This window comes from Jaculus jaculus, chromosome 5 (assembly GCF_020740685.1).
Source record: "Jaculus jaculus isolate mJacJac1 chromosome 5, mJacJac1.mat.Y.cur, whole genome shotgun sequence".
Lineage (NCBI taxonomy): Eukaryota > Metazoa > Chordata > Mammalia > Rodentia > Dipodidae > Jaculus > Jaculus jaculus.
In genome coordinates this window covers 133,134,206-133,159,859 of record NC_059106.1, presented here as the reverse complement: position 1 = coordinate 133,159,859, position 25,654 = coordinate 133,134,206, and the positions used below count along the sequence as shown (strand labels likewise).

Below are 25,654 nucleotides of genomic sequence, written 5' to 3'. Positions count from 1 at the left end.
GGTACTCCACATCCTAAGAGCTATGCTTTGTGAAAATGACACAGGAGAATTAGTGATTCAAATGTTGTTATGATTGCCAAATACCCAAAGGTAGATTATCGTGGAGTGTATGGGGTCCAGTGTTCTCATCAGGGTCCTTAGGAGAGGAAGAGGGAGGCAGAAGAGATGTTTGGAAGGGGATTATGTGAGAGGAAACTCAGTGCATCTTTGCTGGCTTGAAAGATTAAAAAAAAAGGGGGGGGCAAGGAAGGTAGGTCACTCTTAGTGGCTAGAAAAGGCAAGCAAATGCATATAGTCTGTAGAAAATCCAGAAAGTAATGCAGTCCTGGGGATAGCCTTGACTTTAGCCCATTGATCGACATGAAAGACTTGATTTATAAAACACATAAGAACATTGTGTTTTAAACTGTATGTGCTAATTTGTTGTAGAAAACATAGAATAGAAATGTAATAGACATGTGTTTTATTAAAATTATTCATTTATGTTTCCCCTCTCGTAAAATAAATTCCTCAAATTATACAATGTTACCTTAAAGCACTCAGGGCAGTTCCATGTGTGTCCTGGTGAACTACTGTTGCCTCCATGGGTGTCAACTGAATTCACAGCAGTGTTTTCCATATCTTGCTCTGGAAAATTTCCTTACTTCCTGGGAATACTGTATAACATGACTGAATCTTCAATTTCTCATGTGTCCAATAAGTTTTTGGACTAGATCAGAAGCATCAAACTAGCTTGTAGGTCTAAATAATTCAGGTTTGGGCTTTGTAGGGATTTGGTGTTTATCTTAATTACTCAGTTCTGCCATTGGAGTGCAAAAGTAGCCATAGATGAGAAATTAGTGACTGTGCTATTTCTCAATAAACTTCATAAATGTTGGAGGTGGGGTTGGATTGATCCATTAGGAAATTGTTTATTGACCCTAAGACTGTTGAAACTCCTTCTTCAATTCTAAATTCCTTCTAATCTGATCAGTCTGTGACTTTACAAAGTTGCATAGTGTTCTTTAAGCCAAGGACGTGTCAGTAGGGCTTGGAGAATTAACTCAACTGACAGGATGGTTCTGTTTATAAGAAGCAGTGTAATACTGCAGACTCAGGTGCCAGGAAGGGAACTGCTACCATGTCCTTGGCAAAGGGACCTGGGACAAATACTCTTAAGGACGAGACCGCGGGAAATCCTTGAATGCCAAGGGTGAGCTCACTGAACTTGAGACTGTGAGAATTACAATGACTGTTTGAGGAATACAAGGGTGCAATAAATCCACTGTGCTGTGGAATGAAAGACCTTCTGAGGCAGCTGGCCAAATGAAGGAGGGAACAAGGTCCTCACTCAGCTGAATTATGTTTTTGCACAAGGGTGTCAAGTCTGCTAAAATATCTGGTGCCTGAATTTCTGCCCAGAACATGCCACCAATCTTTACTATTTGGCATTGTCTTGCATCACGGGACCTTCTGATCAGAGTGAAGAAAGTGAAGTGAATGAAATACGAGGAATGGTGTTTATCTTGGAGAGACTCCCTAGATATCTATCCTGTTTTACCAGAGGTTGTCCTATGTGTTGAACTGGTTCTACATACTCAAAAGCCTTGATTCTTGCTTGATGAGCAGCAATAGATTTTTGGAATTCTTTTCAACTTTTCTGTTAAGAATTTAACCATACACATTCTTCAACTTCATTTTTTAAAGTGTAATTGGCATGGCTGGATTCAACTTGTGTCATAAGGATCTCTGCCTACATACCCAGTAAACACCTTATTATCTCTCTTTCATCGTAGGTCTATGAGGCATCATAAACAATGTTGTTGGCATAGAATGCCTTCTTCAGTGTGGATGATACATTTCATTGTTTGTGTCTTTTAAGTTTCACAGTTTTGTCCCTTAGGAAAAGAACATGACCTGGAAATGCCAAGTCCCATAGAATGGTTCAGTGTCTTCCATTCAATATACCTGTGATTGCACTGGAAAGCTAGCAGGCAGGAGGAATATTTGTCTGGGGTCAGCCAAAGATGTCTGTGTAGGGTTGCATCTGATATGGGCCAGCAAGAATAGCTTCAGCTCGGATTTAAAGAAAAGGTGGACAGGGAGTGTCTTGGGTCTTGGAAACAAGGAGAAGCAACTTTTTAGATTACTCAGTATATGTACCTTAAAAAGAGTGGACATCCTGAAAAAATATTCAAGAAAGAAGCCACAGTCACAATTGTTACAAAACAAAAATGTAAATGTTTAGGACTCCATTTAAACAAGGAAATAAATGATCTCTACAATGAAAATTATAAAGGATGCACAAAACAGAACTATATCTGAGGTTTACAAATTGGAAAAATTAATGCAATTATCAAAGTATGGATGGCATCATGCTTCTAAGAAAGTGAACATAGAAAGCCTAGAATTTGCATAGACCGACAGAGGACCCAGAGTAGCTAAAGTAATTCTGAGGAGTACCAAAAGTTGGGGGAATAGAATTCCTGGTTTTGAAATATATTGCTGAGTTATAGTAATGCAAACAACAGTACTGTGATAAAAACCAACACACAGACCAATGAAATTGATGGGAATCCCAGAAATTTCTTCATATACATATAGCTCATGGATTTGCAACACAATCATGAAAGACATTCATTGAAAAGAAGACTATTCAATTAATGATGCTGGGGAAACTGGATATATATATATATAAAGAAAGAAACTAGATCCTTTTATCTTGCCATATTAAAAAGTCTAGAATATATAAGAATATATAAGGAGCTTAAATGACTTAACATAAAAACATAAATAATCCATTTACAAATTAGAAAATCATTTGAAAAATGTTTATCAAAAGAAGATATACAATTGGCCAACAAATGGATTAAAACATTCTATACTACCCATTAAGGAAATCATTATTAATGCCCCAATGAAACATCATCTTACCCATTTAGCATGACTGTTGAAAAGACAAAAAATAACAAATAGTGGGCTAGATGAGAGTGAAGGGAACTTTTTATACATTGTTTCTGGCAATGTAGATTTATGTCACCACTATGGAAAACAATATGGCAATTCTTCAAAAAGTAAGACTGTACAACCTCATTACTGAGTATATATGTTTTAAAAAGTTAATAAAGTAATTATATCAAGGAGATGCCTATACTCCCCTGTTCTTTGCAGTATAGTCACAATTGTCAAGCTAATAATAATGAACCAACGGATCCAACCAGGTATGAATGGGGAAGCAAAATGTACTGTGTGTACATACTGCCATACCATTGAGTGAAACAGGAATAAAATCCTTTATTTGCAGCAATGCCATTGTAAGTTGTCATGTCGAATTAAATAACCAAGGCATAGAAAGGCATGTTCTTACATACGTCACAAGTAAAAACATGTTCCCTTAGAAGATAACTGTGGAATGGAAGTCCATAGCAAATGGGAAAGACAGGGCAGGGGAGGAAGGGTGAACAGAAATCACATAAGGTTCAGCCAAACACAGCTAATAGGAAAAAAAAAAATCCTCTTAGTAATGCTTCTGGCATAATATGCTGTCAGAAGTGTATATCAATCTGTGATAATTTCAAGGTAACTAGATGTATCTGATGGTTCTCAGCACATTGAAAGGATGTATCCATAAGGTGAGTCAATTGCTACTTTGAGTTGCTCATTATGCATTATATACACCTACATATCATATTATCGTGTATACCCTGTAGCCAATTGATAGTAACTTATCAATTTTGAAAAGGTGAACAATTTGATATTTAGGACCAACAGAGGCTACTGTTTGCATCAGAGAAAAAGCTTATTGATCCATATATTCTATAGGGGGTATATGTGAACAGTTTGTTAGGTTTCTGTGGCATTAAATGAGCCTCCTCCAGATAACGGATTCATTTCATTCAAAAAGAGATGTTTCAAGTTGACAATTCTGTAGATTGCTGTGGAATAGACTGCGTTTGATAGTCTCTCTGTTGGATCATGTTTCTACCCTTCTACCAGCACCACATTGTTTTGATTACTGTAGTTTTGAGAAATGTTGTGAAATGAGGAAATAGAGTCCTCCAACTTGGTCTTTTTTTTTTTTTTTTTCCAAGACTGTTTTAGCTTTGCTTGAGGGGTGGAGTGTCAATGGAAGTTTTCAATTTGGCAGCAGTGTACATGGTACTTTGCAAAGTACTAGGTTAAGAAGAATGGAGAACATTTAGAGACAGAAAATTTCATTGGTCTAATGTATGGGGTAACAATGTATTTTGGCAGTAGAAATGAGTTGGAAAATTTGGTCTTATTTAATTTGACTTTCATTCAGAACAGATTGCTGGGACATAAAGGAAAAGGGTTGTCAGCCCTATTGATGGAGGGGAATTGTGATGAACTAAACAGAAACCTAGAGTGTACTTGAGGAGCTCATCAGGTCTGTGGGCTAGCAAATTTAGATTCAGTCCTGAGGGCCGGGCTGTAGGTTCCGTTGGTGCTGCTTAGCACAGCCCACCAGTAGGGATATAGAACAGAATCGGTGAGTTCCACATTGACTCCGGGTCTTATGTTGCTTGCAAATGGCATATTCGTTTAGAATTGCTTTTTAAATGTATCGGATTTCTGGTAACCATGGTGGCAAGAGCCAAATAGAGTGATGTGGTTAAGGACAGTGGTAAAAATTAAGAGCTAAACTAGGTTGCAGGAAGCATTTGTACCTTGCCTTGGCTGAGAGTGAGTACACAGAGGGCAGGGGGCTGTTGACATGTATTTTATTCTGAAGTGACTATTATTACCAGGGTTTGAAATCCTTAGCCTTCATCTCTTGGAGCCTAATGTTCCTGTTCTCCAGCTGAGAGAGACTAATTCACCATCTTGTGCTGTAAACACTCACTCATTTTAACTGATTACACCTCCAATGATTCTCAAATCACTAAAATTACTAATTGCTATTCCTTACACATCAAAGAGTGAATCCTGAATAATTAACCCCAAATAAAATTAGATGAATTGGCCCTTTTAATTAGAGTCCCTGCTGCTGTTTGTTCTGAGCTTCCTTTCCTTACTGTTAAGAGACTTTTAGAATGATTAAAACTGTTTAAGACTTAAACAGCCAGTGACCTTTTAATACAATATAAATCCATGAAAGCAATATTTCAGCTAGCAGGTGGTGAAGTAAATTTTTAGAGCAAGTACCTGTCAGCTCCAGTATTCCTGTGGGGGGAAAATACATGCCAAAAAACAACCACCTTGAAATGAAGAGAGTGTCTCTATTTGATTATTTTTAAAGCATTTATGCATTTGCTAAGCTTCAGACTTGATGAAATAAATGGCAGGGTTGAAGGAGAGTGAGTAATGGTTGGCATCATTTTATATAAATAGTAACAAGAATTTCTCAGTGAAGAGAATTTGAGGTGCATAAAAGCTGAGCACTGGAGAAAGTACAGAAGGTCCTCTGGCTTCATGTTGCCATTCTTATGCACTGGCCCCAGCCTGAGAAAATGGAAGTTAGTGGAATATTTTTTTGCTTCTGATTATAGAGTTTGATGATTAGCCTACTCAGGCTGCATTTTGTTGAAGATCTTATCCATATTCCTGTTCAGGTATTACAACTCTACTAAAAAAATTAAAAAGTTAAATAAAAAGAACTTTTTATTCTTCTGAAGTTATAGGAATAGGGCAGGTTTCTGCTAATTCCTAAGCGGTCTTGGTTTAACTCTACCATGTAGTATGCTACATGAAAGTTCAATTATTGACAAGATATTTTGGGTTATAGTTGGTATCTTGGTGAATAATATCCTACATTGTTTGGCTATTTACCAAACTGGTAGAAAACTTTCTTTCTATGTAAAAATAAAAAAACAAAATTAGACTAATTGAATAACACTTTTTCTATAAAATATAGGGATTGAATTTTGAGTCTTTACTGTGAAAAAATATCAAGCTTTTAGAAAAATTTGAAAATATGGTATAAAAGACTCACTTAGACTTTATGTAATTTTCCCAAATACAGAAACCTTGTGTAATACAGAGTATTTACCAAAATCAAGTAATTAACAAATATACTTCAATTGCTAATATATAGACCATATTCAGATTTCATTAGTTGCTCTGGTAATCTTTTCTGGTGTATGATTTTATCAAAAATCATAGTTCCTATAGGTATGTTTCCCTCAACATCTATAATTTCAGCCTTTTCTTTTTGTTTATAGTGGTCAGAATCTGCCAAGAGTTTGATTTAAGAATTATAGATTGGAGCCTTCTCACTTATATGGTCTCAAACAATGTCTAGGAAATTCCTGCGTCAATCCCTGGTTCAAAATCTAAAGCACTAATATTTTGAGATCGTATCCATAGAGTTCTTCCTTTTTTAAATGTGTGTTCTCCAGCTCTATCACCATCTTTACTTTGTGTAATGAGAACTTACTCCAACGTCCCTTAAGACTTTGGAGAACTTTCTGGATGTCTTATTGATTAGCAATACCATTAAAATTATCCTAAGATCTTCAATAACAGAAGAAAAATCAAGTATAGTGTAGACGGCTACAATGTTTATGGGACTAGAGTACCCCAACTATCAGGTTGCAATTTAGGATGAGGAGGAGTCCATCACCATATTTTGAACACATAATCTCTTTCAAATACTTTGTAGACAAATAAGAAAGACCTCACAACAATGGCAACAAACAATGAAATATGATGGATATTTTTCCTGCTTATTTGTGAACACCTATGATCCATCATTATGTTAATGCTAGTAGGAGTATTGCTGGACCTTGTGTCTGTAATTGGCAAGAAGTAAACTTGATTCTAGAAAAACACATGTGGTTAGACACACACACCATGTATATTACCAATCTACCAATCTCTGCATACGGTATGTGGAACATACAAGAATTGCTCAGTAAATGGAAATAAGTTAATAGCTTATAAGGAAGCCTTTTCTCATCAGTTTCATGGAATGCTTGGATGGATGAATAGGTGCAGCATTTATGCTCTGAAATATCTAATAGAATTAAAAATACATTGTGTTATAGCTAAGGATTGCCCACTTTATAACCAAATGTAATGTGGATCAGAGGAATTAAGTCACACCTATTTAATGTGCTTTTATTCAGAAAACACACTCCTCTAGGCTCTATGGTTGTCTTTGCAGAGAAGGTACATTTCTGTTCTCGATGGCCACACCGGTAATGTCCCATGTCCATCAAGTAGGAATATTTTTGGAAGATTCTGTCAACACACTGGGTTTTATTTGCCAGCTTCTTTTTTCAGTGGTAAATTAAGATCTGTTTCATTTGTTTTCTGAGATATTGACTCATTCTTTGAGTGAAACCTGCCTGTATAATTTTTAATTTTTCTTTAAGCAGAGAATTTTGCTTTTTAGTGTTGGGGCTGAATATATCTTAATCAAATATTGATGGATCCATCAAGTTCTTCACATTGTCATATTTATTTTTAGGGCCCACATTTGAAAGTGAAAATATATGATGTGTTTTTTTGTTGGAATAGTAATTAGTTTTTTTTTTTTTTTTGGTAAGACATTGCACTTGTGAATTTAAAAGTGCTACTTTGTTTGAGTCCATTTTCAGAGACAGAGTCTCCTTTCTTTGTGTTGTGGAACATCCCTTCTTTGTTCTCAACAGGGAAAACACATCTGCTTTTTTTAACCAATGGAAGCCACTGTGTGGTGGGGACATATAACGTGCTTAGGTATAACACACACTGGTGGTTCACTTTTTTGCAGAGTGCTTATCTGTAATTCAACAAGAAGACTGTTGAGCTCTATGAAGTCTCAGAAGTTTGATATTAGCTAAATATGGAGTGAAACTGTCCAATTTAAAATCAGAAAGGCATCATCCACTTAAAAGATAAGTCTTACAGCTTTTAATTTGAGAATCCCCAGCAATTCAAGCTAAGTTATTTAGAAAGATGACAGCACATTAAATTTTAGCTTGGGTAAATATAGTGGTGCATTAAAATTAAACACTGGGTTTGAGTAGATTGTGCAATTCAATTCAAAGTACCTTCTGATTCTTAAAAAATGCATGAATACATATTTATTGTATAGAAATTAAGTCAAATGGAGAGGCAATACAAAGTATTCTTTATCATGCCATAAGCTATACACAGCATCTATTAACATACAGGCTTGTAGAAAAGTTGGACCATAGCACAAGCTCTATTCAGTTTGCCTTCTCTTCACTTCACTTGTCTTTCTTGTACTGCCCCCAGACACTCCATGGCTCACCCCTTTGCTAGGTTGAAGCCTTTGCCCAATTACCACCTTGATGAGGCATCTCTCAACTCCATTCTTTAAAAATAAAGTACCACATCCTACCACCATCCTAACAATTCCATTCCTCTTGCTTGCTGCATATTTCTTTACCAGACTTATTTCCACTTAACATTGCGTATGGTTTTATTTATTTCTTATACATATTTCTCTACCTATTATGGAATGGGTTCAATGGGGCAATAATTTCCACTTACTTTATTCTTTCATTTGTTTGAACTTTTACACCTCAGGGTCTAAAATTATGCCTGACATTTTAGAGGGGTACATAATGAAGAAATAGATGTCAAATACCATTGAAACCCATCATTTTGATGACCATACTGATTTAAATGCAATTGAGTACAGTACATTTTTAATCAATAAATACTGATGAATCAAATGTAAGTATGGCTACTATGATTGCATAATAATGAAAATCCCATATTATACTTTCCTATTACATTTTTGCAGGGTAATTTTATTTATGTTTACGGGGTGTGTGTGTGTATGTACAGGTGCATTGTGCTATGGAACACATGTAGATGATACTGTTGTATGCCAGTCCTCACTGTCTGCCTTCTTCAAGGCAGGGCCTCATGTCCTTCACAAGTACTCTTTTGCCAGGCTAGCTAACCTCAGAACTTCTCATGGAGTCTCCTGTCTTTGCCTACCTCTTCAGTTATAGAAATGGCAAGGAATACAAATGCCTACCACCATGCTTAGTTGTATATGTGGATGCTGATGTTGTGAAATGGGGTGCTTTGGTTAGTGTAGCAAGTGCATTATGTACTGATCCATCTGCCCAGACCTGGACAATTTATTAAAATTTGTATTGCTGAATTAAATATAAGCATGTTTGAGCATTTTATAGCTTTGGGCAAATTTTTGGTTATTATTTCTAGTTGTACTAGGAGCAAACAGGAGCCCAGGGGTAGGGTTCCTTATATCAACATCAAAGCCATATTCAATCATGTTTAAATTCACTCATTTTAATTGACACAAGTTTAGAAACATAATGACATGTTCATACATGCATTCATATATGCATTTGTTTGTGTAAGGTCAAGATAGGATAATTAACATGTCTATCACCTCAAAACATTTTGTTTTCATCAAGAATTTCAACATGTTTAGGGCCTTGTGTCAGGTAACATTGTCTATTATAAAACTAAGTAGTTTTGGAAGTGGAAACTTGCTTCTTAGGTACAAAATGAACATGGATGGAAGGTTAGTTTTGTACTGTTTGGTCATGGGTATGTAGTTAAAGCCCCTATATAAGGATAGCTAGCATGATAATTTAGACAGCTTCAGTCAGGGTCACATATCTTCTTATGGACAAATCAGGTTGTATCATTTAACGGAGCTATTATTGTTATTTCTGCTACAATGAGGAATTTGTGGTCTTGCAACTGGAAAGAGCCATGCCTTGTCTTGACAGTGAGCAGTTTTCCATATTAGCTTTCAGGGGACTTGTGTATTCTGAGGACAGGGACAGATGGCAATGCAGGCAGGGCTTTGCTTGTCACTCACTGCCTAGGTGATTGTCCTTCCCCTTTGTGCATTTGAGGTGGTGCATGAGCTTAAGAACTGGTGGGCTTTTTATTACCTGATAGCGACCCCTTGTCTCAGGAGTCAGTGTGGAGCAGTGAGCTGCCATCCCTTTAAGGAGTTGGCTTTGGAGACAAGAAAAAAAAAAATGTTCTAGGCAACATCTTGCCACTCTGATACAACAGCCAGATGCTAAATAACTCAGAAGAAAAACTCAGGAGATCTTCTGGATGCTTCTTTTTTTTTTTTTTTCTTTCCTTTTCTTTATTTGAGAGTGACAGACAGACAGAGAAAGAGGCAGAGAGAAAGAGAATGGGTGTGCCAGGGCTTCCAGCCAATGCTAACGAACTCCAGATTCATGTGCCCCCTTGTGCATCTGGCTAACGTGGGTCCTGGGGAACTGAGCCTTGAACTGGGGTCTTCAGGCTTCATAGGCAAATAAGCCATCTTTCCAGCCCTGGATGCTTCTTTTTTAAAACTGAGATCCACTGGCCCATTGGACCATTGAAACTCCCACATGACTTTGGAGGCTGAGGTAGGAGGATCTCCAGCTCAAAGCCACATAGTAAGATCATGTCCACAAAGAATAGAAGACAGCGAAGGAGGTAGGCAGGTACTCTATTCCTCCCACAATGCTGGAGACCAAACTGGAGACACAATTTTAGGGGTCTCTCTAGGGCAAAGAGCAGGAAGCTGAGTTTTCAGCATTTTAGAAATGCAAATCATTTGCAAACTTACAAAATCAGTGTCTATGGGAGTACCACCTAACAGACTGCATTTTAACAAGACTTTTCAGAGTTCATAAAGAACTCCCAAGTTTGAGAACCATTGTTCCGAGAGGGTTATTGTAAGATTGTGAGGTAGTATATAAAAATTTTAGCACATTGGTACCTAGTGAGATCCTAGAGACCCTGTGTTCAATTGCTTGGTAGTCTGAAATTGGCAGGATGTATGAATCAGGCACTATGTAGAAACAGAACTGATGGAATAAATTTATATTATAAAGGAGTTTGTTACTTTGGTTTATACAGTACATGCTAGGCAGTCCAACACTGCCTGTTCCCAGGCTGAAGAATTTAAGAACCCAATAGCTGTTCAGTCCCTGAGGCTGAATGCTTCAGTATTTCCAATCTGGTGCTGAGGACCTGTAAGGTTCCTGGAGAGCTGCTGGCTTCAGTCCACACTGGGAGGCTAAAGAAGCTTGGATGTCAGTGAGGATGACAGCAACAGGGTGGATACATGCACCGGTGAAGAACAAAGGCTGGCAGGCTTTAGGGCTACTTTATCCTGGAACCTCTTCCTGAGCCTTTTATTTATGGGCTGCCCCTAGAAGAACATGTTCTTTTCAATCAGCCCAAGGGGCGCATGTCTCACCTGATCCCTGTTTCAAAGTGTCTGTAGAAATTGACAATCACATATGTGGTTAAACTACTCTTCTAATCTATATATTTTTAAAAAACAAATAAAGACCATGGAGGCCAGTTGAATTATCTAAAGATTTATCACAACAGCCATCCTTCCACTTGACTTCTTCCATTCTTAACCCCCCCACCAAGTCTCTAAATTGTGACATTTTGATGGTATCCAAAAGCAACATATTTAATGAAGGAAACCACTGCCCCTCAATTAAGGGTTGACTGGCTATACTGTAAGCAGAGGCTACTCACACATAGAGCCGAATGTCTAAACAAAGCACCAAACATTTATGAAAGCAGAAGATATATATAAAATTACTAAAACTTCTGTTTCCTAATAAAATATATTTTAAAACTACTTTAAAATATTCTCACTCATAGCCATATAGGTTTTGGATATTTATTTCAGTGTTTAGGGAATGAATATACATTAAAAATATTTGAGAGAGATTTAGACAAAGTGACAAAGATGGAGCAGAGAAAGTGGGGGGGGGGGTAGGTGTGCAAGGGGTTCTAGCCACTGCAAATGAACTACAGATACATGTGCCATCTTGTGCATCTGGCTTTACATGGGTTTTGGGGAGTCTAATCTAGGTTGCTTGGCTATGCTGGCAAGAGAATGAATGTACTTTTTCAACAGATTTTCTTGTAAGCCAGAAATGGTATTTTTTATTTAATATCTTATTTTTATGAGAGAATTGGCACACCAGAGCCACTGCATTCGAACTCCAGACACATGTGCCATCTTGTGCACTTGTACCACCTTGTGTGTCTGTCTTACATGGGTTCTGGAGAGTCAAATCTGGGTTCTTAGGCTTTGCAGACAAGCACCTCAACCACTAAGCCATCTCTTTAGCATCTACTATATTTATTTGAGAGAGACAGAGAAAGATGCAGATAAAGAAAGAGTGGGTATGCCAGGGCCTCCAATCACTGCAAGCAAACTCAAAACATGTGTGCCACCTTGTGTACTTCCCTTATATGGGTCCTGGGGAATCAAACCTGGGTCCTTTGGTTTTGCAGGCAAGCACCTTAACTGCTAAGCCATGTACCCATCCCTGATACTGTGTTTCTTTTTGAACCTCCTTTTGTGCCTAGATTATACATTAGTAAATAAGATGTTTTTAAAATTTCTATTCATTTTTCCTGCATGTGATTTTAGATTAATTTTTAGTAGGTCTTATTGTAGCCAATGTTACTCAGAATGCATAAGAAAAGTTGGACTCTGGTGGGTATTCATCACTCTTTGATGGTTATCGTGCTAATTTTTATCATTTGCTAGTATTATATTACATTCCTATGATAGGTTTTACTAATATGCCTACATTACCCTGACTTTCTGTCTATAGTGGACTTGCTGCCCAAAATATACTGTTGAAGACAATTATTATATAGCCTTTCTTGTTTCTACACCCAAATGCAAGCTATATCTTATGTGAAGTTCCACAAGTTTGCATTTATAAATTTTACTTTGTATTACCTTAATTTTGTGCAAAATTTTCTTCCCTTGCCTGACAAAACTTACATTAATGACACTTGGTATCTCTACCTCTACCACTCTGCCTATTTCCTACTCCTGTGTGACGTGCCTGACCCTATCTGCTAACTTTTATGCCACCTTTAAGTATGAAACCTGTTCTTCTTTCCTGTGAAAGTTAAGGCTATTAAAGTGAGAATAACTAAGGAAGAGAAAATCCCTCCATTAGTCTGACAATTATAAGATAAAGCCAGTTAAAGCAGAGTACAGTGCCACCAAGGGTATGGTAAAGTGCATCCTGGTTGACTTCATGTGTGCATTTCCTTCCTGTAGGTGATTTTCTGCCACCCCCACCTCCACCTCTGGATGATCCTGGTGCCCTTCCACCTGGTTCTGGACACTTCCCTCCTCCACCACCCATGGAAGAAAGTGGTTTTAAAGTGCAGGTAATAGCTGTAGTACAACTGGAGTTTATAAGCCATGGTTGATTTTGTTTTTTTTTTTTCTTACATTTAGTCATCTTTAGTTTGATTTTATATTCTGTTGTGTTTTGTTTGGGATGAGACTTGGTATGCTGTTTCATGCACACCAATTTAAAATTGACTTAACTTGTTTCTTCTGGATTATTATTAATTCTATCTTGTTGCATTTTGTTTTTACCTCTCTAAAGAATGTTTGACTTGATGACAGAAGACATATCCAAAAACTAGTTGAGAAGTGTATTCTAGTTGAGTGATCTTGAGCAAATCACACTGAGTCCCATTTTCTCTCAATTACAAAAGGACGTAAAGGGCTGGAGACATGGCTTAGTGAGTAAAGTTGTTGCTCATAAAACCTGGCAGCCTGCGTTCAGTTATCCAGTACCCACATAGGACCAGATGCATACACAATGGCGTATACATCTGGAGTTCTTTTACAATGGCATGAGTACCTGGCACACCCATTCTTTCTCTCTTTCCCTTGTCCCACCCTTCCTTTTCCTTCTCTCTCTCCCTTTCCTTCTCTCTCTCCCTTTCCTTCTCTCCCTATCTCCTTCTCTATCCACTCTCTTTCCTTACAAATAAATAAATCAATAAATAAAATATATATTTTTTAAAAAATGTAAATGCACCTTAATTTTTGCAGTTAAATAATGCACAGATAGATGTACTTGACATTGCTAAGCTGAGATAGTTGTACAGAGATTATTAACATAATGCAGATAATTGGTAAAACAGATAATATCAATAATGAAAAGGTTGTAGTAGGCAATATGTGAAACGATAACAATAGAAAAGTCCTGATCATGAGTTACGTGAACTAATTATCCAACCCATGCAAGTAGGGTTTCTTTATACTTGTTTGGGTCTGCATAACATTACATCATGAATATTACATAGTTTACATTTTAGCATTCTTGTCTATCCTTCTGATATGTATTCCCGAGTATTTTTGTTACTGTAGCTATTAGAAATATGTCTTTTAATTTCTGTTTCAGATACTTAGCTTTTGCCATATAGAATTTCATGGTTTTTATATGTTGCTTTTGTGACTTTTAACTTTCCTGAATTTATTTTATTTAATAGTGTTTTTGTAGCATCTTAGGGATTTCTATAAGTGTATCATATTATTTAAAAACAGGGGAAATTTGACTTCTTTTTTCCAAGTTGGACCTCTCATAATTCTTTGTCATGTGTAATTACTCTGGCTGGGACTTCCAGTACTGTGTTGAATAGACACAGTGAAAGCATGTATCCTTGTCTGGCTCATGAGGCTTTCATAAAATTACAAAAAGCCTCTCTCTATGTGGACTTTGTTCGGATCATTGTACTCAAGTCGTGGCTTTGTTTTTCAAGAGGAAGGAAATAAACAAAAAGCCTGTTGCCATGCTGGCTTATGCTCTCTGTAAAACAGAAGGGAGGAAGATAAAAAATAAAGTAGTGTTTGCCAAATGGAAAAGGACAAGTCTGGTAGGAAGAGTGTGTTATTTAATTGGCTCTTCATGTGAAATAGTCTTGGTGAGTTAGAAGCAACGGTCCTGTCATCTCCTTGAGCAGTGGTGAGTTAGATGTAATAGTCACTTGACTCTGCTCTGGCCATGCTTACACCACTGTAAGATAGCCTGGAGTAGAGAAAGTTTTGCACTTTTTTCCTCTCAGCTTTGATGAGACTTTACATTGCCAAGTCCAAATTATAGCTAGTAGATGTGTGTTTTTATGTAGAAGTCTGTTTATGCTTCTAGCCAGATTTTCAGATTAGAGCCAGAGGAATGCCTGCTAAATGTGACAAGATATTCAGGACTGAAAGAGAATTGAGAGACCCTTTAATCCAATTCTTACAACAGATACCTACACAGAACACTTTCAAGCACTTGCTACTCCCTTTTCGAAGTGGGGAAACTGAGACCCAATTGGCTATGTGTAGAAACTATCTTCTGCAGTATCTATCAGCAATAGTTTATATTGTTTGTCCACTTGACAGGACTTAGAACCACTGGGGAGAGTTAGCTAGATTAGGCTAGCCTGTGCATACACTTGTGAGGGGTTATCTCAGGTTAATTAAGATGGGTGACACCTTCCCATGGGTTGTGGTCGTGGACTATATGAAGAAGAGTGTGGCTTCGCGGAGCATCCATCCTGCCACCGTGCCTTCACTGCTGTGATGGAACCCGAAATTAACCTGTACTCTCTCTAACTGATTTTTTTAGGTCTTCTGACCAGTGCAGGAGTTGACTGATACACTGCCTCACTTGTCCTTTACACTGTATCAGATGTCTGTGTACTTGGCTGTACCTTAGTCCTCTCTCAAGCTCTGGGGCTCTCAGAGGCACAGTAGGGGATTCCTTGCTTTCTCAGAAAGGACCAGGTACTGCTGGAGTTTTTGTAGACTCTCTGAACTTCTGTTATATAGTATAAACTATTATTTGCAAAAGTAAGTATGTGTTTAATATGAAAATTTATTCTTGTTTGGGAATTTTTTTTTTTAAGGAAGAGATGAATTCCATTTTTTTTGCCAGTCACATCTGACTTTTATGCCTGTGAAGTTGTGATGTCAGGAGTCATCCTTTGCCAGTCACCTTACTTTGTCTTCATTCAGTGTAAAGTGAATGCCTTCAATAGACACATACACTAGGCATTAAATGGACTCACACAGCTTATCACCTGAACATCAAGCACTGGAACTATCATTTAGCATTGTTCTGATGTGATGCTTCAGTTGGAAATTTCTAATAACACTCAGCCCATGGGCAATATATAGCACTGTATGGGATCTTTATGAAAGGATAGAATATAATCATATTTCCTATTTGCAAGGAAATTAGAGACCATTCACTTCAATCTTTTTATATTACTTACGTTGTATATATATTTATTTGTGTGTGTTGGGGAGAGAGAATGTGTGTGCAATTGGGAAAGAGAACAGTAGAGAGAGTCTGGGCCTCTTGCCACTGCAAATGAACTATCTGAGCAGGCATGTGTGCCCACAGGCATGCATGCTTGCATGCACACACAAACACACAGACACACATGTGCATGACAATCAACGGCAGTAATTCTGAGTTGTCTGGTATACTTACCTATTCATATCTGATAGGTTCAAGTAGTCAGTATTCAATGTATTCTATTTTGGTAACAATTTTCCTGGATCTTTTTCCTGATCTTCAGTGAACAACGTGATCTCCAGTGAACAACATGATCTCCAGTGAACAATGTTGAACTTAACTTGTCCCCTCTTGTGGTCTGGCTTGACTGCTTGCTGTTTATTGCCTGCTTTCCACAAGTCCAGTTTTTTGCATTCATAATTTGAATACTTCTGGTTTTCTCTTTTTCTACTCATTCTAGATGGTTGTATTTGCTAGTGTAACTCCAGTCAATCTATCTCAAAAAATTGCCTTTTTTGCCCTTTACTTGTTATTTTAAATGTTAACATTTCTTTCTTAATATTGAAGAGAAAATTTACCTTTTAAGATGTTTTCCCAGGGCTGGAGAGAAGGCTTAGTGGTTAAACGCTTGCCTGTGAAGCCCAAGGACCCTGGTTCAAGGCTCGATTCCCCAGGACAAACGTTAGCCCGTTGCACAAGGGGGCGCACACATCTGGAGTTCGTTTGCAGTGGCTGGAAGCCCTGGCACGCCCATTCTCTCTCTCTGTCTGCCTCTTCCTCCCTCTCTCTCTCTCTCTCTCTCTCTCTCTCTCTCTCTCTCTTCCTGTCACTGTCAAATAAAAATGAACAACAAAAAAAATTTAAAAAAAACAAAAAAGAGATGTTTTCCCATTTGCAGAAAACAACAACAACAAAAAAGCTATACACTGTCACAGGAACAAGTAGGCAGGGAGATGGATGTGTCCAGTGTGCCTCAAAGCATTGAGCAACAGAGCTTTTGGCTGAGTGTGATGTCTCGAAGGACAAGTGAGACCACATCATCATAAACCTAGAATTAGCATAAAAATGGAGATGAAAAATGTCTGAAATTATTGGTCTTAAATATCTACCTCCAGATGCTTTTAAGTAAACTTTTATGATGTGAAAGTAATTTGAATCAAATATGTATAAATATGTATGCACAGTGGCCAGTGGCCGACAGTGATTTCCCTATTTGCCCATTTCATATGTTAATAGACGTAAAGAACTTAGGCTCACAGCCACTGTAGTTAATGATCCCACAGAAGCTGACAGCTGGACTGGCCTGTCTTGGTTTGAACAATCATTATCTTAGAGGTAGCTTTTGCTGCCTGCTCATCTGATGATGGAGGACACTCCATATCAAAACAGATCCTGGGCTCTGATATTAAGAGTGGAGCTTGTAGTAGGTATTATTGGCCAAAGAGATATGAAATTGTCTACGAATAATTTAATACACTCTGATGTACATGTGCTTCTCATAAGACATTGATACACAGAAATTTTAAGCTCTGAAAACATACAAGAAGAAAAATTGAAATGCTCATGTCCTTATGGCCATTCCCCTTGCTCCTCTTGGATGAATAAGCCCTGGGGGATTCGTAGGCTGTTAGTGGTCCTGCCAGCAGCAGCAGCTGGCTGAGTTAAGATCTACTACTCTTTGCATAGAATGTTAGTGTGGATTTACCCAGGCTGCATGGGTTCTTTGGCATTTTATGCATCTGGTTAGTATGACTTGCTAAGAGTGAATGTCCAAGTTTTCTAATTGGCTTTTTGCTCTGCTTTAGACTTTGATTGGGTATTTAGATGAGAAGAGAGGAAAATTTTAGGAATCTGTACTAGCAATATTTTATTTTAAAAAAAAAAAACAAGGGTTGTTAATAAGGAAGTATTCTAGTGTTTGATTTAAAAGTTCAACCCCTTTTCATGGAATGCTGTATTTATTGTCCTCCTTGTCCCTTATTTCTTCTTTTAATGTGCTGGGGATTAGGCCCAGGGCCTTATGAATGCCAAGCAAGCATTCTCTCACTCACCAACCTGTCCTCCTTAGTGTTTTAGGATCATTTCAGGTGGGTTTCATGCACCCCTGTAATCCCAGATCATAGGAGATTTAGGGATAAGAATTTAGTGGACAGTCAGTTTAGGCTGTCTAATAGGATGCTGTCTCAAAATCAAATAAAACTAACAAAAAAGATTCATAATGGTAAGCTATTTCTAGGATTCATTCTGGAATATGCATGTACACCCAGCCTTATCAACCCAGTCTCTTTATACACAATCTGGGATATACCAATTCTGCCTGTGATTAAAGATTAATCAGACAATACACAAAGTCTTTTGGGAAAGTAGTGGTGATCAGTTCTGCTTTATTGTGGGGTAACCAGTGAGGCTAGTTTTACTTTCACCCCTGAATTTCCATAAAGAGAGTAATTTTCTGTGCTTGTTTATTGCAGAAATTGCCCTTTGCTCACATTTAAATGAAAGTATTCTTGGCTGTTTTTGAATACTTACAAGGTTTTATCTCATTTTCTTTCCTTTTAAGAGTCTCAGTAATGCTGAAATGTATTTATTGTTGCTTTTTGCTACTTAAGAAGTTTATACATATTTTCATCTTACCAGCCTGGACTAGAGTGAGACCCTACCTGCAAAGACCAAAATAATAATAATAGCAATGATGTATTCAAAGGAAATAATATAGACATAACATTTTCTTTCTTTCTTTCTTTCTTTCTTTCTTTCTTTCTTTCTTTCTTTCTTTCTTTCTTTCTTTCTTTCTTTCTTTCTTTCCTTCCTTCCTTCCTTCCTTCCTTCCTTCCTTCCTTCCTTCCTTCCTTCCTTCCTTCCTTCCTTCCTTCCTTCCTTCCTTCTTTCTTTCTTTCTTTCTTTTTTGTGTGTGTGTGTTTTGCTTTCTTTTGTTTATATGAAGTAGGGTCTTGCTCTGGCCCAGACCAACCTGGAATTCACTATATAGTCTCAGGATGGCCTCAAACTCACAGTGATCCTCCTACCTTTGCCTCTTAACATTGTGCGAAGGATTTGACAGTTATCATCTAGTAGAAGTTATTGTTTAGTGTTAGAGATGGATGAGGAATTAGGTCTCGTTGTCTTCTTGCATTTTTGTCTTCAGAATTATGTGAGTCAGGCATTGTACTGGTCAAACACAAAGTCTCTTCACACCCACCCCATAATTTCCTTTTCACTGGTCATCCATTCTCTGCTTGATTAATCTGAGAGACGAGATTATTTTTTGGATATATGTTTGTTTTAGCTAAAGGGGAAATTGTCTTGCATTATTTGGAAGAAAAGCATCTTAATCTTTAAATTGCCACAATGTCATCTTAAATTCTTATTGTTTTTTTTTTTGTTGTTGTTTGTTTGTTTGTTTTTGTGGTAAGGTCTCACTCTAGCCCAGGCTGACCTGGAATTCACTCTGTAGTCTCAGGGTGGCCTCCAACTCATGGTGATCCTCCTACCTCTGCCTCCCGAGTGCTGGGATTAAAGGTGTGCACCACGACACCCAGCCACATTTTTTCTTTTTTTAAGATATTCTCTGTAACATTGTCTCCATTCTTCTTTTTTCTTCTTTCTTCCCTCCTCTTTTGTTTTCTTTTTTTACTCTTCTTTATTTTCCCCCCTCTTCTTTCTAGGACTCAGAGAATGCATATGCTTTTCTGTTTTGTGGTGTTCTTATGTTCTATAGGTCCCTTTGTGCCCAATTCTCTTCAATATTTTTGTTAATCACATGAAATACTTGCTATTTATTGACTAATCTTCAAGTTTACTGATTTTTTTTTTTTAATTTGAGAGCTACAGACACAGAGAGAAAGACAGATAGAGGGAGAGAGAGAGAATGGGCGCGCCAGGGCGTCCAGCCTCTGCAAACGAACTCCAGACGCGTGCGCCCCCTTGTGCATCTGGCTAACGTGGGACCTGGGGAACCGAGCCTCGAACTGGGGTCCTTAGGCTTCACAAGCAAGCGCTTAACCGCTAAGCCATCTCTCCAGCCCGAGTTTACTGATTTTTTAACCTGTTCTAGTCTGCTTTTGAGGAACTGTAATGAATTTTTCTCAGTTACTATACTATTCATTTCCAAAGTTTCCTTTTACTGTTATGTTTTCTTTCTCTTTACTTATTTTTTCATTTTCATCAAACATGGTATCTTTTTTAGATTTTTGTATAGATAATAGTTTTAAATTCCTTGCAAAGTGTATTCACAGTGAAGTCTATATTTTTCTAGACAGTTTCTGTTAGTTTATATTTCATTTTCATATCTTACTTTAAATGAACAATACTTTTAATTTCTTTGTATGCATTGTTCTTGTTCATGTTGCTTAAAAGGATATATTTGAATACTGCAACATAACAAGACTAGAAATAAGATTCTTTCCCTTCTCTCGGCTTTGCTGATTTTTTTCCCCTACTATTTCTTTCATTTTATTTATTTATTTATTTATTTGTGTGTGTGTGTTGGGGGGTATTTTGCTTTTCTTTGTGCCAGCTTTCAACTTTACGTAGAAATTTAATGTTTTAGATACTTTTGATTCCATTAACTTCTCTCAATCTTGTGTAGTGACTGTATTAAGTTCATCTATATATGTCCTGGATTTGTATGCCTTATTCAACAATGTCTGCCTTCAAAAATTGGAAAACATGAAATATGTAGGAAAAAAAAATAATCGCATAAAACTTCACTCCTCTTGAAGACATTTTGGTCATGTGAATGACAGCTGACTCTTGTTCTCCTTGTCTGTGACTAGAAACTGCTCTCAGTGGTCAAAGCATTGCTCCTGAATGCAATGTTACAGCAAGGTGCAGCAAGGACTTATGTACATTTGCCTGCTGAGATGTGGGACAGAAAGCTGTGGCTATGTGCTAATAGCTGAAATTATCCAAAATTCACCATTTTATACCAGGCCCTTTTACTAAGATTTTGGAAGTTTTTCTAGGCCCAATAGTTCCAAATCACTAAGGTCATACAGATTCTGTCTTTGCAGTGTTTGTCAAGTGCCCAGCCTGATGTCCTTTGCTTCCTATCTACCACCTTCCCAGAACCTCTTCTTCCACATTCATTTTCCTTACCGAGCTTCCTTGATCTCCCCATGCACCTATGCCCGTCTCTTTGCTCCCTTCACTCCAGATCACTCTCCTGTGTTCCTGTCCCTAAATGTACTTCTCTTTCAGACTACTTCCTAGAAGTCACAGTAATGCTTTTGATGCTGGCTCTGTTTTTATTGGTCTTTGATGCTAGAGTGCTATATACCTTTAGCTTTTTAAAAATGGCTATTTTCTTATTTGAGGGGGGGGGTGTGTGAGAGCCTTGCTTTGTTTTTCTTATCACTGCTTCCCATGTTTAATAGGAATAGCAATGACAGTTTCTGAAAATGTTGTTTTGAAGATTAAATAAAAATATTTTATACAGCAGTTTTTACTTCATCATAAGGGCCACTATGGAGTCAGTTGAACACAAGTCATACAGTGCTGCTTGGCTTTTCCACCACGTGATATAAGCCTCTTTGCAGACTGACGTAATTACTTCACATATCTAGCCACTGGATTGTGTTTCCTAAGACGAGAAACACAGTAGTGTGAAGGACCTTGTAGAGACCGTTAGCACTGGGCTAGGGAAATGGCTCAATAGATGAAAATTTGTACTTACAAAGGATGCTAGCTTGGGTTCCATTTCTTAGTACCCATGTAAAGTCAGGCACCAAGTGGACAATTGCATAGTGCATTCATATGCAGCAGTTAGAGGCCATGGCACATATGTATGCATACATACACACACACATAAATTAAATGTATTTTAAAAACTAAATAATGTGATTACTACGTCTCAGGTTTGACTGATCTACCTCCAGCCAATCATTCTTGTAGTAAAGAAACAGAGACCCACAGCCTTCTCACTCCCTCTTTCCCTCTCTCACTTCTTTCCTCCCTTTCTACCTTTCTCCCTTTTCCCCCTTTTGGTCTTTGTTTGATTTTTGTAACAGCTCTCACTCTGCAGAAGTTCTTCTCTGGTATGTACATTTGGGGTTTTACATGACTCTTGTGTTTGCAAGACTTCTGCCCCTAGATTTAAGAAGTAATGTTTTCTGCTCTGATTTCATTAGTCTTTCAGTTCCTCTCATTGTTGTCTCAGCTTCTAATACCCCACAATTTCTAACATTTTTTGTCACTTGAATGTATCTCATACTTGTTAGAGTATTGCTCATGTTCTTAACTTTTTTCTTTATACGTGTATGTGTTATTATCTTGAATTTGTCCTCTAGCTCTGAAATTTGATCTTCTGAATGATCTTGACTTTTATTAATGCTCTCTGTTGTGAATTTTCTTTATTGACTTGTTTGTTATTATTTTATTTGTTTTTTTTTTCATGTACAGAATTCCTGTTTGGTGGTTCTTCAGTGTTTTAATTTCCTTGCTAAATTTCTCTTCCATGTTTTGGACTTTCTCCTCCAGTTTGCTGATAGTATTAATCACTCTGAAATCTGTTAGTTCATTGTCCTTCGTCTACTATGAGAGCATAAAATGGCTGCTTGGTTGATATTTTTGGACTGCTTGTGATTGATTGATTCTTTGACTTGGTATTAGGGATTCTCAGAAAGTAGACTATAGACTGTTTACCATTCCCAGCCTCCTTTTGATTGTGTAAGTTTGCACTGTTGTAAGTTTGTTCAGGGTCCAGGATGTGCTCCTTCTGTGTCCTCACTCAGGGCGGTGAGCATAGGAAATGGGAGAGGAAGTTATATACATTTTGAGCAAATCAAGCTTCTTATTTTTAGTTCTTGCTACTGTTTGGAAATTACAGCTCCGGTTCATGGCAGTCTCACATGCGTTTCCTTAGTACCATTTCAAAAGGATGATAAATACATATGGAAGTTGTTTTTGTCATAAAAATAGTGAAATCACATAAGTTTCCTCTTTTTGTCTTGAAACTGTAAGCTCACTAGGCACAGATTCTTTCCCCTTTGCTACGTATGTCAAAGGCTCCCACAGGAGACCAGAATCGGCAAAACCCAGTTAACAAGATGTGTTCTGGTAGCCCCAAGGTGAGGGCCAAAATGGGTGGAGCAATGGCAATGTGCCTTGCCATTCAGTGGCCAGCTGCCAGATTGTTGCCACTGGAGAAAGCTGAACCCAGAAGTAGGTGGACCAAGAGAGACAGAGCATTACGTGCCTTCGCTAAACTGCTCCTTCTACATGAGGGTTTCTCCATAATAAAATTCACCTTGAATTTGTTATAGCCACACCCCTGGTTCAAAACAATATATTACCACGTTTGAGTAGTTATGATGGCATTTAGGGAGGAAATTTGGCAATCTGAGGCTCTATAATTTATCAGAGAGCAACAAACAGCTTTATGCCCTTGGCTCTGATTACCTAGTGTGGCTGAGAAGGATTGATTTAGTAGAGTGGGACATAATTGAGCAGAAATGTCAATGATGGCAGAGCTGGAGACAACCTCAGGAGCCCATAGTTGCAAAACATGACATCAAGTACAGTGGTGGCCATGGCCTTGGTGACAGGGAGCTGCAGTCTAAAGCCATGTCAGAAGCATCTATGGGCAGGAGGAGAGGGGGGAGTCCAGGATTATTTTGCAGGACTCTCACTTTGTTTGGAGTAGATGTTTTTGCTTTCTGGTTGTTGTGTGTGTTGAGTGAGAAGGTCCTTTGAAACACTGGCACTCTGAGGCAAGCATGCTGTGCCGCATACTACTCAAGGAAATGTTGATAATTATGAGCAAATATTGTCCCTAATTAAGGAGAGGGTCCGTGCAGTTTCTAGACATGAATGCTTCTACATAGATAAAATTGTGTCAGTAGGGTGAGAATAATGCAATGCTATAATTAATGCTAATTTGTGGATGTTGCTGTGTTGTTGTCATTGTTCTCTAATTGAATATGTATTAAGTAAGCTCCAACAGGGTGCAGAGAATAATGCCAACATATTGTTGATTTATTAGAGCACTCAGAAGACTTTATAAACACTTGTAAATGGAAACACACAGCACCCCTTCAAGGTGGCAAACATTTTTGCCATTTCTACCAAGAAGTGGAGTAGATTATTCTCCAAGGTGCCTTTCTTGAGGTAGTGAGATTATCCCCTTGTTTCATAAGCAGTAATTGAAAGTAAGAGCATATGGATTGGTCACAGAGGATGTTTAATTCTTGTCCATTTAAATCTAGTGGAGTCTAGAGTTTACTTGAATTTTTAACCATAGATGGGAAGACTGATACTGAGAAAGTTTGAAATCAGGTACAGAAACCTTAGTCTAACTTAAACTGATAGCTGTCTTATAAAGTTTATGTCAGAATAGCTGAAGAAAGGAAGGAAAGTTAGAATGTCCAGTTCAGGCATTCATTATTTCTTTGCTGAATTAATTTTTTAAAAGTACAGACTTAGCATTTAACTGTTGCTGGAAGAATGGTAGACATTTGGTTATCATTGCTTCTGAATTGGCTTTAAGCAAGGAAATGTTTGTCAGAAAAGCCTGAAATGAGGCATGAGCATAATTGTGCGGAAGGGAAAAGAACTTTTTTTTTTTTTTTTAAGTTGAGACAAAAATAGTGAAATTTGAGATAACATCATCCCATATCCTTAGGCTGTCTTAAACTTCTAACTAGAGAGGGAGCTCTTATCATGACAGTCTATTGACTTGTAATCCTGGTCTAAGGTCCAAATGTCTATATGCTTTAGTCATATTTGTGTGCTATGCTATGGAAAACGCACATTTCTGACTTAAGGATGATCAATATGTTTTTGATGTGGTCCCATACTCACATTTTATCAATGGTAACATTAGTCATAAAAATAGGAATTCCTGTTGGGAGAGTTAATGTAAAATATCCGAGCAATGCTTAAAATATATGTGATTCATACCATGTGTTTGTTCCCACATCAATGCTGGGTCCCAAGATACAGTTATCCCCCACCCACCCTTTCCTTCCTCATCAGGACTGTCTATATACTTTAGATATCTGTACCTTGGAAAACGGCCATGCTCCTTGCATGTCTAGAATCTGCACACATGCATGGTGTGATCACAGCTTACCTTTTAGGTCTAATCTTACTGAACACCCGTGTTGTCACATGTTCTTAGGCTTTGCACTATTCCTACAATTTGTGTGTCTGTGTCTGTGTGTATGTGTATGTGTGCATGTGTGTGTGTGTGTTTTATAAGTATATGTGCATTCCCCTTCACATAAATACTGAGGCAAGTTCATAACATGAAGTGTCCCCATTTTCTCGTCCTCTGTATCTCCTTGAGGTAGAAACTCTCACTGAGCCTGGTGGCTTGCTGAGCCAGGAGCCCCAGAGATCTGCTGGTCCTTGGACTCCACAGGGATGGTGCTGCAGGCATATGTGGCCACACGAGGCTTTTTACTTGGTGATGTGAATTGAACTCAGGTTCTCTTGCTTCAGTACAGGAGCTCTTGCCCATTGAGCCATTGCCATTTCTCCAGCCCTGTTTCTCCAATACCTTTACCTGCTTAAGGTAAATATCTTACATTTTGTTTCTCTATCATGTTTCCAGAGTAAGCATTAGAGTCTGTGCTCTGGCAGCCCTGACATAGCAGGCTTGGTCACGTTTCCACGAAAAGTCAATA

At 37.9% G+C, this 25,654-nt stretch overlaps 1 protein-coding gene across 2 annotated transcripts in view; it reads left to right on the top strand.

Moving 5' to 3' along the window:
* The window catches only part of LOC101606456 (LIM domain containing preferred translocation partner in lipoma), a 681,167-nt gene that overhangs the window by 309,197 nt on the left and 346,316 nt on the right, over positions 1–25,654 (top strand). For both annotated transcript variants that reach the window (XM_004654280.2, XM_045149850.1), the window contains exon 5: positions 13,001–13,113. In XM_004654280.2, coding sequence (XP_004654337.1) covers positions 13,001–13,113 — 113 coding nt within the window. The remainder of the gene's footprint in view (positions 1–13,000; positions 13,114–25,654) is intronic.